This window comes from Salvelinus sp. IW2-2015, linkage group LG9 (genome assembly GCF_002910315.2).
Source record: "Salvelinus sp. IW2-2015 linkage group LG9, ASM291031v2, whole genome shotgun sequence".
In the NCBI taxonomy this organism is placed as follows: Eukaryota; Metazoa; Chordata; class Actinopteri; order Salmoniformes; family Salmonidae; genus Salvelinus; species Salvelinus sp. IW2-2015.
In genome coordinates, this window is record NC_036849.1 from 8,464,562 (window position 1) to 8,480,816 (window position 16,255).

At 44.1% G+C, this 16,255-nt stretch overlaps 1 protein-coding gene across 7 annotated transcripts in view; it reads left to right on the plus strand.

Annotated features, from left to right (window-relative positions):
- The first annotated feature begins 106 nt into the window (after positions 1-106).
- Positions 107-16,255, plus strand: part of hectd1 (HECT domain containing 1) — a 30,903-nt gene continuing 14,754 nt past the window's right edge. For 4 of the 7 annotated variants that reach the window (XM_070445119.1, XM_023994154.2, XM_070445120.1 and 1 more), the window contains exons 1-20: positions 108-345; positions 2,184-2,467; positions 2,753-2,987; positions 3,449-3,676; positions 3,876-4,157; positions 4,704-4,974; positions 5,339-5,415; positions 5,964-6,062; positions 7,420-7,534; positions 8,321-8,495; positions 12,490-12,628; positions 12,826-12,996; positions 13,183-13,405; positions 13,643-13,906; positions 14,173-14,249; positions 14,639-14,773; positions 15,055-15,201; positions 15,493-15,587; positions 15,685-15,790; positions 15,922-16,056. In XM_070445119.1, the coding sequence (XP_070301220.1) occupies positions 2,328-2,467; positions 2,753-2,987; positions 3,449-3,676; positions 3,876-4,157; positions 4,704-4,974; positions 5,339-5,415; positions 5,964-6,062; positions 7,420-7,534; positions 8,321-8,495; positions 12,490-12,628; positions 12,826-12,996; positions 13,183-13,405; positions 13,643-13,906; positions 14,173-14,249; positions 14,639-14,773; positions 15,055-15,201; positions 15,493-15,587; positions 15,685-15,790; positions 15,922-16,056 (3,114 nt within the window). In that variant the 5' untranslated portion in view covers positions 108-345; positions 2,184-2,327. Of the gene's footprint in view, positions 346-2,183; positions 2,468-2,752; positions 2,988-3,448; positions 3,677-3,875; positions 4,158-4,703; positions 4,975-5,338; positions 5,416-5,963; positions 6,063-7,419; positions 7,535-8,320; positions 8,496-10,758; positions 10,882-11,137; positions 11,253-11,386; positions 11,559-12,489; positions 12,629-12,825; positions 12,997-13,182; positions 13,406-13,642; positions 13,907-14,172; positions 14,250-14,638; positions 14,774-15,054; positions 15,202-15,492; positions 15,588-15,684; positions 15,791-15,921; positions 16,057-16,255 lie in introns of those variants that run through there. The other 3 variants (XM_024147241.1, XM_070445121.1, XM_023994151.2) reach the window with 2 other exon arrangements.

Genomic DNA, 16,255 nt, shown 5'->3' on the forward strand with positions numbered 1-16,255 from the left:
CTAGAATGTTGGGGGGCCACAGTGGGGTCCATCGTTTACATAAAGTAATTATGGAAATGCGGTCTGTGCTTTTCTACGTATTGTAGCGCCGCCTTCCATACTGTGAATGGAGTATACACTAGGACACTTCGTAGCCTCGTGATACATACGACGGAGAGCCAACTGTGTTAACGAAACGGCTCTCCATTTCGCTCGGATGTGTATTGCATTACCGTCCACTTTGACCTTAATGTCTCGGTAAAAATACCTAGGAATTAAGCTGTTTTTTCTTAGGTTAGCGTGTTCCTCTACATACTATTTTGTTTGATCGACCGTCATTTTCTTCTCGTCATCTGCTGAAAGACGGTGAGTGATTATCTGATATGTTGGTGCTGTAAACCAAGAGACCCAATTTTTCCTATGTGTTGTGACTGACGAAACTGTGGCGGCCTTGGGCTCTCCTGGAACTGAAGCCTCGCGGATTATGTGTTCATGGTCAGGCCATGTATTATAACATTGTAGCTGTTATTACGACCGTGGTTTGAACTATTCAGTATTTTCCAATTCTCTAAATATGCATGTTAACTAGTAAATATTTTCTGCTTGTAATGTAATTGTTTAATTTTAGACAACTGGGTGTCTCGCTAGCTAGTTAACGTTAGCTAATCTGAACAGCGTTAGGAGTTAACTGTTAGATAACGTTAGTTACACTGACAAACATTAGCTTGTTGTAGCCAGTTGGCTAAAACTGATATGCAGAGATCAACCAGAAAAACACAATGTTGCCTGTTGGCGTACTTCTATACAGTCCGCTATGTTTAGATTCCCTCCCACCACACACTTAGCTTGAAGTAGCTAACTCGTATTTAATATATTAGAGTTTACTGGCAAAAGCCTTTAACCGGTTACCAGTTACTTGCTAACAAACGTAACAATCCCTAACTAGCTAGTTAATTTAGCTAAAAACAGCCAAAAGTGAACTACATTAACGTAACTGACTACAGTACTAAAAGACAGTTTATGGAAGAACAACATCAGATAATAATGTAGCTAACTGGTCAACGTTATGACGTGTCTTCGTGGACAGATGGCTATGCTGATAGAGCTGGGCTAGCTAGCGGGTCAGTAACGGTGGGGCCTTATCTAGAGCTAGGAACTGGTAGCTTGTTTATGTTAGTTAACTATGCAGTTTAGCTTGTTTGTACATGCAGTGCGATTTTTATACTGCCACTTTTTAGCTAGCTAGGTTGTCTGTCACAACTGAAACGTCAGTAGCTTGTCAATTACAGTAGCAAAGGTAGCTAACAGTAGCAAGCTAACTTAGTCATGTAGCTAACGTTAGCTGGCCTGCAGTGGCAGTAAAAATGAACCAAGTCATGATCTAACTAGCTAGCTAGATAGGCCTATTTTAAAGAACTGCTGACTTGAACATATTTGCTCTCCTTTATGGCGATATTTGTGACATTAGGTACTATAATAATGATTATCATGTCACTTTAGTGAAGAGATGTCTGCACATAGGCTTAATTAGTGTCTCTATTGTCAGACTGTAAATAATGAAAGATGGATCAATTCTACCTACCTACAATACTTGTTTGGACATTCTGTTTGTATCTCAAAGGAAATGGAACCTAGGCCTAAATCCGACACAATAGCTCAATACAACCTCTTGGGTTGCTAGAGTCATAGAAACCTCAAGCACTCTGTCAATTTGTGATTAATCTGTTGATAAGATGATATGCCCCAAGCCTGTTTAGCCTGTAGCCATCCAGGCTCTAACAAAGGAGACGGTTCTGCTGTTAATCAATGTAGTTCACCCCCCAACTGAAAATATTTGATCTCACTATTGTGTTGAGATGCTACCTCCACTCTACATACAGTAGCTGGAGAACAGGTTTTGTGCCCCACTTATTTTCCTGAGAGGAAAGGTCATGGTTGTTGTTGTTAGGTTTTGTGCCCCACTTATTTTCCTGAGAGGAAAGGTCATGGTTGTTGTTGTTTAGTTCTTTATACCAATTACCATGTTTCAGCTGTTACACATAAACTAGCTACAAACCTTTGTTGTTCTGACTTGCCCAACATAATCCCATTGGCCACTGCAAATTTGAGGCAGCCATGACTAAACTAAATGCCAGCTTTCTCTACCTCTCTCTCTTTCTACCTTCTCTCTCCCATCCCTCCCTCTGTCTCCCTTCCTCCCCCAGGTGAAGGAGGACTTCATGACACACGGGAGGGAGCAGTGATTGGACCTATCAGTGTTTTCGCCATCCAGCGGATGAGTCCCCAGCTCAGCCCACAGCAGTGATTGGGCTAGGTGCCAGATAGGGAGCTGTAGCAGGGGGGTGATCATGGCGGACGTGGACCCAGACACCTTGCTGGAATGGCTCCAGATGGGCCAGGGAGATGAGAGGGACATGCAGCTGATCGCCCTGGAGCAGCTCTGCATGCTGCTGCTCATGTCTGACAATGTGGACCGCTGCTTCGAGACGTGAGTCACAGACACACACATTCAACTGTTGATCTCACAAATGTCAACTGTTGGGCTCACAAACATCTCTCAAACATCCCAAGCTGTTGTCATACTGTTGAGGACAATGCAGTGCTTATACAAACTGTGTATAATGACAAAACAACAACTCCTTTTATGTGATTAATGAGTCATGCACAGCTGCTTGTTTATATGTCATTCAAGAGGTACGTAAGAGGTCTTCTAACTTCCTTCTAATGGGATAAATAAAAGTTAAAAAAAATGTCCTCTGTCCTCTTCTCCCAGGTGTCCCCCACGCACCTTCCTCCCAGCCCTGTGTAAGATCTTCCTGGACGAGAGCGCTCCGGACAACGTGCTGGAGGTGACGGCCCGCGCCATCACATACTACCTGGACGTGTCGGCTGAGTGCACCCGCAGGATCGTTGGCGTGGAGGGGGCTATCAAGGCACTGTGTAACCGCCTGGTGGTGGTGGAGCTCAACAACAGGACCAGCAGAGACCTGGCAGAGCAGTGTGTCAAGGTATGCTTTTTTTATTACGAAAATGCTCCTGACGAAGACTCAGTTAGGGAACATCATACCAGTGTGGAGATCTAGTTTTTGGTTCTACATTATTCAATTATGCCCCTTGCCTTTTTCATTTTTCATGTGATCAACTGGTGGCTTCAGGCTCCCTTTCACTGTTTACGCAAGAGAATGTTCTTTCCCTTTTACCGGAGACGTTTTATTCAAATCAGAAGATGCAAATGAAGTCTTGAATATGCAGGTCATATTTCCTCTATCTGTAGTGTACACAACAAGTATATCTGTTTGAGGAAGGGCTTATGTTTGTAGAATAATAGAGAACATGCTCACTCTCAAAAGTAGTCGGGTGCTGTGTACAGGCCATAGTGAGATTGACCACACACCATAAAATAACACCGTAAATAATCAATAATGAATGTATTATTTTGTTGACTGAACTTGTGTTTGTCATTTGTCAGGTGCTGGAGCTGATCTGTACCAGGGAGTCTGGAGCAGTGTTTGAGGCTGGGGGTCTGAACTGTGTGCTTAGCTTCATCCGGGACAGCGGTCATCTGGTCCATAAGGACACCCTGCACTCTGCCATGGCTGTGGTGTCTCGCCTGTGCAGCAAGATGGAGCCCCAGGACTCCTCTCTGGAGACCTGTGTGGAGTCCCTCTCCAGCCTACTCAAACACGAGGACCACCAGGTGAATAGAACACCCACTCAAGAGTCATCAGTGGGGGGACACATTGGTGGTGGATGGATGAGTTTTCCCTTTACCATATAAATACTTTGATGTTCTGGAGAGGTAGTATATAAATCGACTCAATTATCATCGGAAAGAAGCTCAAAGGTCTGGTTGATTCCATTGTTATTGATTTAAAATGCAACCCATTGATCCACAGGTGTCTGACGGGGCTCTTCGCTGCTTCGCCTCTCTGGCGGACCGCTTCACCCGTCGAGGGGTGGACCCGGCGCCTCTGGCCAAGCACGGGCTGACAGAAGAGCTGCTGTCCCGGATGGCTGCTGCAGGAGGCACGGTCTCCGGCCCCTCCTCCACCAGTAAGCCAGGCCGGGCCTCCACTGGGGCCCAACCCACAGTCGCTGATTCCAAACTCAGCAACCAGGTGTCCACCATCGTCAGCCTGCTCTCCACCCTGTGCAGAGGTTCTCCCCTCGTCACCCATGTAAGGACATTTTACATTTGGTCTTGTTTAAAAAAAAAATAATACAGAGTTACAAAACAAATTGGTCCAATATACCCTTTCTGAAATGTAATCTTCAAGGACCAGCCCAAATCTCAAAGGCACTACACTCTGGGAGGAGTTTTATTAGAATGCTTTTTAAATGAAGTCCTTAGCCTTCTTGACAAATTATTGCAGTTTAATTTGCTGCCAAATTGGTAGCTGTGTTTGGTGTTATGTGCCCTCTGGGACACATTTCTGTATTAGTAAGAATTCATAATTTATTCCAAAACAATTTTATTGGCACAGAATGTTAATGTATGAACTGCAATATCTTAAAAGCTAACGGTAATAACAAACAAAAAACTTGGAAAGGTTCCAGTTTCAGAATATTTCAGTGACGAGCGCTGTATTGTAATGAGAGCTATGATGAAGTGAGAATGGCTAGCATAGGAGAATAATGAATTGGGGTAATAATTTCCAGCTGTGTTTTTGTTTTGCCTCCTCCCTGTGTGTGTGCGCGCCTGTGTGTTTCCTGTGTGTGTGTAGGATCTTCTGCGCTCTGCGCTGCCTGACTCAATGGAGAGTGCCCTGCAGGGGGATGAACGCTGTGTTCTGGACACCATGCGTCTCGTGGACCTGCTGTTGGTGCTGCTGTTTGAGGGCCGCAAGGCTCTGCCCAAATCCACCGCTGGCACCACAGGACGCATCCCGGGCCTGCGGCGGCTGGACAGCTCCGGGGAGCGCTCCCACCGACAGCTCATCGACTGTATCCGCAGCAAAGACACAGATGCGCTCATCGACGCAATCGACACCGGGGGTGGGTGGATATATGGTCGAAGGTTATGCACTATAAAGGGAATAGGGCACCATTTGGGAAGCTGACATCCTATGTTTTATTCTTCCTCCTCTTCTTAATAACTAAATGTAAATATCAGGTTGTTTATTGTTCCTGGAGGATGTTGCTGTAGTGATAACCAAAAGATACCTTTGTTATTATCACCATGTGGTGTTTCTGTCTGGAGGCTACAGGGGGTTGTGGCAGAGGAAGCTTGTCCAATCAGGTGGAATGGTGCCCTTTTTCCTCATTCATTTCAGCCTTTTGTTTGCATAATGGTAGATGTATCATGTTTATGATGGCGTGCACGCTTTGTCAATTCCCCAAAATGATTCCCGTGTTTCAGCTTTTGAAGTGAATTTCATGGATGACGTTGGGCAGACTCTTTTGAACTGGGCCTCTGCGTTTGGCACACAGGAAATGGTAAGATGTTAGCTATTATTTTTAGACTTGAGTCTGTATCCCTCCATCTCTTTACAGGGTAATTGTAATAGTTTACCCTGTACATTATGGCGGCCATTATACATGAGAACAGAACAGAATGGCTCATTGTGCCCAGGAAATTAAGGATAGTATCTCCTCCCTGTTGAGCTGGAAGAACAAAGCTGTTCACAACCAGGAAGTGCTCAAGGCTCTGACAATAGGTGTCCATAGCAACAAACAGCAGCATAAACATGAATGAATGGTGTGTATCCATAATGTGGCCTAATGCAGCCTGACCACTAGGGTTTGGTTGAATAATTGCTTGTTTGTCACCTCGAAACCAGACCACAACACAGGTCTATCACGTTGTCTTACAAAACACCTTGTATTCATTAGGCTCCAAACAGAAGAAAACAGACTAGGAAGGACTGCATGGACTAGTTTTCATAAGAAACATACATTTCTATTTGCTGTTTCAATGTTTTTAAAAGTGTTCCTTTGCCTGGACCATGTTGAATAGCTCCTGTTTGTTGTGGTTGGTGTCCCAGGTTGAGTTCCTGTGTGAGAGAGGTGCTGATGTCAACAGAGGTCAGAGGTCCTCGTCCCTCCATTACGCTGCCTGTTTCGGGCGGCCTCAAGTAGCAAAGGTAGCTATGCTCTCTTTAACCCTCATAGGAAATATCTTCTGATGCTCTGTTTTTGACCAACATCCATTGACAAAGGCCCAGGAGCCGGAGTGTTGGGCGCTGGTTTATGTTGATTTCAATGAATGTAAATTGAGCACGGTGCTCCATCCTTCTCTATATGTTGTTTGAAAATACACTACATGACCAAAAGTATGTGGAGACCTGCTCATCAAGCATCTCATTCCAAATCATGGACATTATTAGGGAGTTGGTCCCCCTTTGCTGCTACAACAGCCTCCACTCTTCTGGGAAGGCTTTCCATTAGATGTTGGAACATTGCTGCGGGAAGGATTATTGAGGTCGGGCACTGATGTTGTGCATTTAGGCCTGGCTCATAGTTCAATTCATCCCAAAGGTGTTCGATGGGGTTGAGGTCACGGCTCTGTGTCGACCAAGTTCTTTCACACCGATCTCGACAAACCATTTCTGTAATGACCTCGCTTTGGGCACAGGGGCATTGTCATGCTGAAACAGGAAAGGGCCTTTCCCAACTGTTGCCACAAAATTGGAAGCACAGAATTGTCTAGAATGTCATTGTATGCTGGAGCGTTAAGATTTCCCTTCACTGGAATGAAGAGGTTTAGACCGAACCATGAAAAACAACCCCAGACCATTAACCCTCCTCCACCAAACTTTACAGTTTGCACTATGCATTGGGGCAGGTAGTGTTCGCCTGGCATCTGCCAAACACAGTCCGTCGGACTGCCAGATGGTGAAGCGTGATTCATCACTCCAGAGAACGCATTTCCACTGCTCCCGAGTCCAATGGCGGCAAGCTTTACACCACTCCTGCCGACGCTTGGCATTGCGCATGGTGATCTTAGGCTTGTGTGTGGCTGCTCGGCCATGGAAACCAATTTCATGAAGCTCCCGACGAACAGTTCTTGTGTTGACGTTACTTCCAGAGGCAGCTTGGAACTCAGTAGTGAGTGTTGCAACCAAGGACAGACAAAAAAAAACTTTAGCACTCGGTGGTCCCGTTGTGTGGCCTACCACTTCACGGCTGAGCCGCTGTTGTTCCTAGACGTTTCCACTTCACAATAACGGCACTTACAGTTGACCGGAAATTTGACGAACTGACTTGTTGGGAAGGTGGCATCTTATGACGGTGCCACGTTGAACATCACTGAGCTCTTCAGTAAGGCCATTCTACTGCCAATGTTTGTCTATGGAGATTGCATTGCTGTGTACTCAACGGGTGTGGCTGAAATAGCCGAATCCACAAAGTTGAAGGGGTGTCCGCATACTTTTGTGTAAATAGTGTACAGTTAGACCCTATGCATGTTTCCTTAGTAAGCATCGCTGTCTGTGTCTCTAGACTCTACTGCGACATGGAGCCAACCCTGACCTCCGAGATGAAGATGGGAAAACTCCCCTGGATAAAGCCAGGGAGCGTGGCCACAGTGAGGTTGTAGCCATCCTCCAGTCTCCTGGTGAGTTATAATATATGAACATAATCACACCTTCCAATGATTTTCGATTTGATTTGGGAGTTGATGTTTATTGTTGTCCTTGAGGAGGAAATTATTTCGAAGTTACATATACATAGAAACAACAACGAGCAAACAACAAACCAGTGGTGTAAAGTACTGAAGTATAAATACTTTAAAGTAGTTTTTTTTGGTATTTATATTTGACAACTTTTACTTCACAACATTCCTAAATAAAATAATGTACTTTTTACTCCGTACATTTTCCGTGACCCTCAAAAGTACTCGTTACATTTTTAATGCTTAGCAGGACACGGGTCCAATTCACCCACTTATCAAGAAAAAATCCCTTGTCATCCCTACTGCCTCTGATCTAGTGACTCACTAAACACAAATGCTTCATTTGTAAATTATGTCTAAGTGTTGCCCCTGGCTATCTGTTAATTAAAAAAACAAGAATATGGTGCCATCTGGTTTGCTTAATATAAGGAATATGAAATTATTTATACTTTTAGTTTTACTTTTGATACTTAAGTATATTTAAAACCAAATACTTTTACTCAACTAGTATTTTACTGGGTTACGTTTGCTTGAGTCATTTTCTAAGTTCTTTACTTTTACTCAAGTATGACATTTGGGTACTTTTTCCACCCCCGCAACAAACGGACATAGCAGCTGGGTTAACCGACTGTCAGTAAAAAACCTTGGTTATGAGTGACCCATATCATGTTCTTTATCTGAAAACAAGGACAGTGGTTATGTGACAACCTGTTGTGTTCTGTTCTGTAGGAGACTGGATGTGCCCCGTTAACAAAGGAGAGGACAAGAAGAAGAAAGATGCGAACAAGGAGGAGGAGGAGGGCAGTGAACCCAAAGGAGACCCAGAGATGGCCCCAATTTACTTGAAGAGACTGCTACCAGTATTTGCACAAACCTTTCAGCAAACCATGCTACCTTCTATTAGGTGACTTTGAGAATCATTTGACCAATCGACCCAAGGTCCATATAAATGTACTGTAACGTTACCAGTGTGTTCTATGCAACATAAAATCATTAGAATGTTACCAATGACTAGGATGATTGACTCAAACACATTTGATACTTCTCCCTCCCACCCACACAAGACAAAATGCTCTTGTTACTGTATAAGTTGTCTAAGCTAATAGATGTACACTACCATTCAAAAGTTTGGGGTCACTTAGGAATTCCTTGTTTTTGAAAGAAAAGCAACATTTTTGTCCATTTTTTAAATAACATCAAATTGATCAGAAATACATTGTAGACATTGTTAATGTTGTATATTACTATTGCAGCTGGAAATGGCAGATTTTATTTTTATGGAATATCTACATATGCGTACAGAGGCCCATTATCAGAGACCATAACTTCCAATGGCACGTTGTGTTAGCTAATCCAAGTTTATCATTTTAAAAGGCTAAGTGATCATTAGAAAACCCTTTTGCAATTATGTTAGCACAGCTGAAAACGGTTGTGCTGATTTAAAGAAGCAATAAAACTGTACACAGCGTGGTACAAGATCTTCAGTTTCTTGGCAATTTCTCACATGGAATAGCCTTCATTTTTCAGAACAAGAATAGACCGACAAGTTTCAGAAGAAAGTTCTTTGTTTCTGGCTATTTTGAGCCTGTAATTGAACCCACAAATGCTGATGCTCCAGATACTCAACTAGTCTAAAGAAGGCCAGTTTTATTGCTTTTTTAATCAGCACAAGTTTTTAGCTATGCTAACATAATTGCAAAAGGGTTTACTAATGATCAATTAGCCTTTTAAAATGATAAACTTGGATTAGCTAACACAACATGCCATTGGAACACAGGAGTTATGGTTGCTGATAATGGGCCTCTGTACGCCTATGTAGATATTCCATAAAAAATCTGCTGTTTCCAGCTACAATAGTCATTTACAACATCAACTATGTCTACACTGTATTTCTGATCAATTTGATGTTATTTTAATGGACAAAAAATGTGCTTTTCTTTCAAAAACAAGGACATTCCTAAGTGACCCCAAACTTTTGAACGGTAGTGTACATAATACTATTTATATGACTAAGCACCTGAATGTATTTTCATTTCAGTAGGGATATATGCAAATACATTGACACAACGCCATTAACACANTGGGGAATTTCTCCAATTCGTCTCTGCAGATGCTCTCAAGCTCTCAGGTTGGATGGGGAGCGACGCTGCACAGCTAATTTCAGGTCTCCAGAGATGTTTGATCGGGTTCAAGTCCGGGCTCTGGCTGTTGTCTTGGCTGTGTGCTTAGGGTGTTGTCCTGTTGGAAGAAGAACCTTCACCCCAATCTGTGGTCCTGAGTGCTCTGGAGCAGGTTTTCATCAAGGATCTCTCTGTACTTTGCTCTGTTCATCTTTGCCTCGATCCTGACTAGTCTCCCAGTTCCTGCCCCTGAAAAAACATCCTCACAGCATGATGCTGCCACCACCATTCTACACCATAGGGATGGTGCAAGGTTTCCTCCAGATGTGATGCTTGGCATTCAGGCCAAAGCGTTCAATCTTGGTTTCATCAGACCAGAGAATCTTGTTTCTTTAGGTGCCTTTTGACAAACTCAAAGTGGGCTGTCATGTGCCTTTTACTGAGGAGTGTCTTCCGTCTGGCCACTCTAGCATAAAGACTTGATTGGTGGAGTGCTGCAGAGAAGGTTGTCCTTTGGGAAGGTTCTCCCATCTCCACAGAGGAACTCTGGGTCAGAGTGACAGGGTCCGAATACTTTCCGATGGTACTTTGTCATTGCAATAATGCTAGTTAGCATTGGCTCAGTAAACTACCTCTAACTTCCTTTATACAGGGACACAGAGACACAAAAATTGTATCCATGACTTCATCTGACTCCGGGGAAGTAGATAAAGGGCCTCATTGACAAAATCCCAAAGTATCCTTTTAAGGACAGCATCTCTTCCCTGTTGTGCTGCAAGAATGGGCTCAGTTCTCTAGGTTCTGTCAATAGGTGTCCATAGCAACAAGCTGTGTATGCATGGCCTAATGCAGACGGATTACTATGGTTTGGTTAAATAATGGCTTGTTTGTCACCCCGAAACCAGACCACGACACCGTTGTATTCATTTGGCACCAAACAGAAGAAAATGGACTGAAACAAGGAGAGTCCAATAATAAACGTCTGTTCCAAAATGTTGTAAAAAGTTGTTATTTGCGTGCCTTCATTATCAAGACCCTGTTGAATAACCCCTGTTGTGGTTGATGTCCCAGGTTGAGTTCCTGTGTGAGAGAGGTGCTGATGTCAACAGAGGTCAGAGGTCCTCCTCCCTCCACTACGCTGCCTGTTTTGGACGGCCTCAAGTAGCAAAGGTAGCTATGGTCTCTTTAACCTTGAGAGGAAGTCTCTTGTAACGTTCAAACTGCTGTTTTTTTCACCAACATCCCTTGATAAAGGCCCAGCAGCTGGACTGTTGACTGCTGGTGTATATTGAATTCAATGAACGTAAAGAAAACATAGGATAAAGTTTTTGCGTGTGCACCCTATCCTCCTCTATATGTTGTTTGGAAATACAGGCAGACCTATGTAAGTTCCCCTAGTAAGCATCATTTTTCTATGTGTCTATAGACTCTACTGCGACATGGAGCCAACCCTGACCTCCGAGATGAAGATGGGAAAACTCCCCTGGACAAAGCAAGAGAGCGTGGCCACAGTGAGGTGGTAGCCATTCTCCAGTCTCCTGGTGAGTTCTAACAATATATTAACAGCTGTGCTGCCGACTGACTTCCATGAAAATCCTTGGTTGTCAGTGGCTCATGCCCATCCGAGAATAAAGGACTGGTTATTTCACAATTTGTGTTCTCTTTTGTTCTGAAGGAGACTGGATGTGCCCCGTGAACAAAGGAGAGGACAAGAAGAAGAAAGACTTGAACGAGGAGGAGGAGGGCAGTGAACCCAAAGGAGACCCTGAGATGGCCCCCATCTACCTGAAGAGGCTGCTACCAGTATTTGCACAAACCTTTCAGCAAACCATGCTACCTTCTATTAGGTAAGCACAACTTTGAGAGTAACTTGACCAAAGGAGCTTTGTCCAAACTCACAGAGATGTATATATTACTGAGGTCCTGAATGCAATTTTATTTGAATAGGGACATATACAAATCCATTAACACAGGGTTTCCCAAACTATGGGTCGCGTGATTTGAAAATGGGGTTGCGAGAGAAGTTTTGCGGTTAGCTCATAGAACCGTAACCTCTGGTAGCCGCTACATGCTGTTGTAATAAACAGAGTGTGTTATTTTTTCTTCCTACACATGTGTCTCTATCTTTTGAATGGTTTAAGCTACAAAATATTATGACCCCATCACTGAAAGATACTGTAAGACTCTCAGGAACACGTACGTACTGTTTCTCTCTACTATGCCCACAAGCTGTTAGCACCGAGTGGACAAGACCAGGCTCTAAATCAGACTGGGGGGGAAAGAACATCATCAACGATAAGGTTCTTTTCTACATAGAAGATCATACAACATTATTGCCTGATGATCTTCTGAACTTCCCAATCCCTTTTCTAAAGCATTTCAGTCACTTCAAACCATAATGTCTGCAGATTGAAATACTGTCAGACTGAAAAAGTTTGGAAACCCCTGCATTAAAGGTGCAATATGCCGAAATCGTGCCTCCATTTCCTGGTTGCTAAAATTCTAATAGTTTGCCTAATTTCAGTTTCTCGTTCAGAGAATCATTGTACCATCTAAACCGCTGTGAAATATATTTTCAATAATCAAAAATATTGTAGTTTCAGCTGTTTTGAAGCTGGTGTGCAAAAGACGCAAAAACGGCATCTGTTCTATCGCATCTTATACTTGCTTTCAATGATCATGACAGATCTATAACTCACATTTCTATGGGCATTTGGTCAGGTTGCCCAAAAAGTGACATATTGGTGCTTTAACATGTCGTCCCTCTGTCCCTTACAGGAAAGCTAGCCTGGCTCTGATCAGGAAGATGATCCACTACAGCTGTGAAGTGCTGCTGAAGGAGGTGTGTGACTCTGACGCCGGTCACAACTTGCCCACCGTGCTAGTGGAGATCACCGCCACCGTGCTGGATCAGGAGGTAAGGCAATACATGACATCCATCCCTTTGTGTGTGTTCCACTGTGCTGGATTAGGAGATGTGTGTGACCCACCACTGTTAACAATGCCGTCCACCACTGACCTGATGCCTGTTAAGCTCTCTAGTTGCACCAGGTTTCATCCACAGTGCTTGTGTCTGGAGGCTAAGTTAACTGTGGTGTCTCTCTTCCTCCACAGGATGATGATGACGGTCACCTGCTGGCCCTGCAGATCATCAGAGACCTGGTGGACAAGGGAGGAGACGTCTTCCTGGACCAGCTGGCCAGGCTGGGCGTCATCAACAAGGTGTCCACTCTGGCCGGACCCACCTCAGACGACGAGAACGAGGAGGAGTCCAAACCAGAGAAGGTGAAATAAGAACACCACATTGCAGTCAGACCAAATATGCACTGATAGAGCTTTGTGATGTCTGTATGTTAATGAAAAGCACTCTACAAATATATTATTATATACATGTATCATTCAAGTCTATCTCTGGATAAGTGTCAGCTTCATGACTAAAATGTAAATGTATGTCTCTCTTTGTCCTGCCAGGAGGACGAGCCCCAGGAGGAAGCCAAAGAGGTGCAGCAGGGGAAGCCTTACCACTGGCGTGACTGGTCCGTCATCAGGGGGAGGGACTGCCTGTACATCTGGAGCGACGCTGCAGCCCTGGAGCTCTCCAACGGCTCCAACGGATGGTTCCGCTTCATCCTGGACGGCAAGCTGGCCACCATGTATTCCAGCGGCAGCCCCGAGGGAGGCTCCGACAGCTCAGGTAGACCTAGCTACATACCTGGACTGTTATGACTTGAACTTCCCCCAACTAGCTACTTATTCCTCTTCATCTCCTTTGGGACATAAGGCCAGTATGAGCTCCCTCCACTTATGTACATGCAGTTTTAAATGAATGAATAACAGTATTATACTGGTGATTTCGCAACCAACATCAACATGTTCCAATTTGTCTAATGTGCTAACGACGACATCATCATATCCTTGTTTTCCCACCCAGAGAGTCGTAGTGAGTTTCTGGAGAAGCTGCAGCGTGCCCGGAGCCAGGTGAAGCCTGTGACAGCCAGCCAGCCCATCCTGTCTGCCCTGGGTCCCACCAAGCTGACGGTGGGGAACTGGTCCCTGACCTGCCTGAAGGAGGGAGAGATCGCCATCCACAACTCTGACGGGCAGCAGGCCACCATCCTCAAGGAGGACCTGCCCGGCTTCGTGTTCGAGTCCAATAGGGGCACCAAGCATTCCTTCACCGCTGAAACGTCACTAGGTCAGTTGGTTTGGACTTCAGTGCATATAGGTCATAGAATTCATGTTGTATTTCATTCTGTAATTAAGTGTTCCTAAATCGTTTAGAAATGCATATTTCTAAATAAGGAAAATGTCAATCAATAGTAAGGATATCCTCTGCTAGAATGAGGGGAGGTGGTGATGGCCAGGGGAAAGCCATCAAGTGCACCAGTTCCTAGTCTGGTTTGCATTCTATGGGGATTGTCTTTCTAATAGTTCCTTTTCTGTTTGTTTTGCGTTGTACAGGGTCAGAGTTTGTTACCGGCTGGACTGGGAAGAGAGGAAGGAAGCTTAAATCCAAATTGGAGAAAACAAAACAGAAGGTGGATGTTTTGTTTTCTAGCAGTGACGTCAGTCTGCTGTTCAGTGTTTTCCAGTATTTTTTTATTTTTTTGTTTCTCTAAAGCCAGCTTCCTACTCCCTGAATTTAGAAGATAACTTTGTCTCTTTTGACAGGGACACAGATTGTCTTTTTGCTTTAGAACGTATTACCCATCTAGTTGTTAAGCCGTCATATCATTCTTTTAGATTCTATGATACTGTAGTTACCCCCCAGTCTTTCCTTTGCCCAGTGAGACTAGATCTCCTCCCTGTCTGTTCCTGTGTTTTGCTATGTGGTTGTTTTGCCTACCTTAGTTGAATGCGCTGTATTTGTAAGTGTCTCTGGATAAGAGCGTCTGCTAAATGGCTAAAATGTAAAATCTAAATGTAGGTGAAGACTGTGGCCAGAGACCTGTATGAAGACCACTTCAAGGCGGTGGAGAGCATGCCCAGGGGGGTGGTGGTCACCCTGAGAAACATCGCCACCCAGCTGGAGTCTGCTTGGGAGCTGCATACCAACAGACAGGTACGAACTCAGAAGCACATCAACTCTAACCTCATTTATATCACAATCCGATAACGTTATGCATACCAACAGACGGGGGTGAGGGAATTGCCTTGGAACACTCGCACAACAGCACTCAGTAATATTTTACAGTGAAATCGCTACAATGATAAGATTGAGTAGATTTTTATTTGACTTACTCTGACATGGAGTTTTTGTTCTCTTGGTTGTTCTGTCTGAAGCTATAGGCGACAGGTTTGATGGCACGGTGAAAGTTAAATGTACTGCTTTGTCTGTTGCAGTGTATCGAGGGAGAGAACACATGGAGAGACCTGATGAAAACAGCTCTGGAAAACTTGATTGTGGTTCTCAAGGATGAAAACACCATCTCCCCATATGAAATGTGCAGCAGTGGCCTCGTTCAAGCACTTTTTACTGTCCTTAATAATGTACGTAGGTTAGGATCAATGGATGGTTGAGGCATTTTGGATGTGGTCTAAGATGGTACCCTTTTTCCAATATAGTACACTACTTTTCACCAGGGCCCTTTGGGCAACAGTAGTGCACTATATAGGAATCCATTTGGTCTGCAGATTTCTCTTCCTTGCTTAGCCTTGTTCTCAACACTGTCTGGGCGTCCAACTTCCTCAATGTTGGGACAATAAAACTCCCTGAATCTGAATATTTTGTGTCGTTAGTCCAACTCCTGCTCAATTCCTGTTTTTTCTTTTCTTTTTCAGAGTGTTGAACTTGACATGAAACATGATTGTAAACCATTAATGGAAAGGATAAATGTATTTAAAACTGCATTCAGTGAAAACGAAGATGATGAAAGGTAATCTAATAATTTGGACTTTAATATAAATTATTATATATATTTCTTTTAAATAAAGCGTTAGTGGCTCATCTCCTGGTTTGTCCCACTTATTCAGCCGACCTGCAGTTGCCTTAATCCGCAAACTACTAGCAGTCCTGGAGTCCATTGAGCGGCTACCTCTGCATCTGTATGACACCCCAGGCTCCACCTATAACCTGCAGGTGAGTCTCTCCTCCAGCCGCACCTCACACTAGTGTTAGTGGTGGTGACCAGTCGTTTGTTTGTTCCAGCTACCTGTTTATTGATTAGGGTCAGTAAAACGGATTCGTCATTCTTTGTGTGCGTGTGTTAGATCCTGACGAGGAGGTTGCGTTTCCGTCTGGAGCGTGCCCCTGGGGAGACGGCGCTGATCGACCGTACAGGGCGCATGTTGAAGATGGAGCCCCTGGCCACCGTGGAGTCTCTGGAGCAGTACCTCCTCAAGATGGTACCGCCCCCTTTACTTCATTCAACCCTGTTTCATCCTCTCATTATCTGCCATTCGGTGTGTTTGAGGGGATCAGTTTGAGCAAGTTGAGGTGCTAGTCTTGATCACATAATAGAAGTTATTTAGTATGCAAGGTGATTTGAAGATCAGTGATTCTGTGCATTCCGACTGCAATGTAGTCAATCTCAAACATGCACGT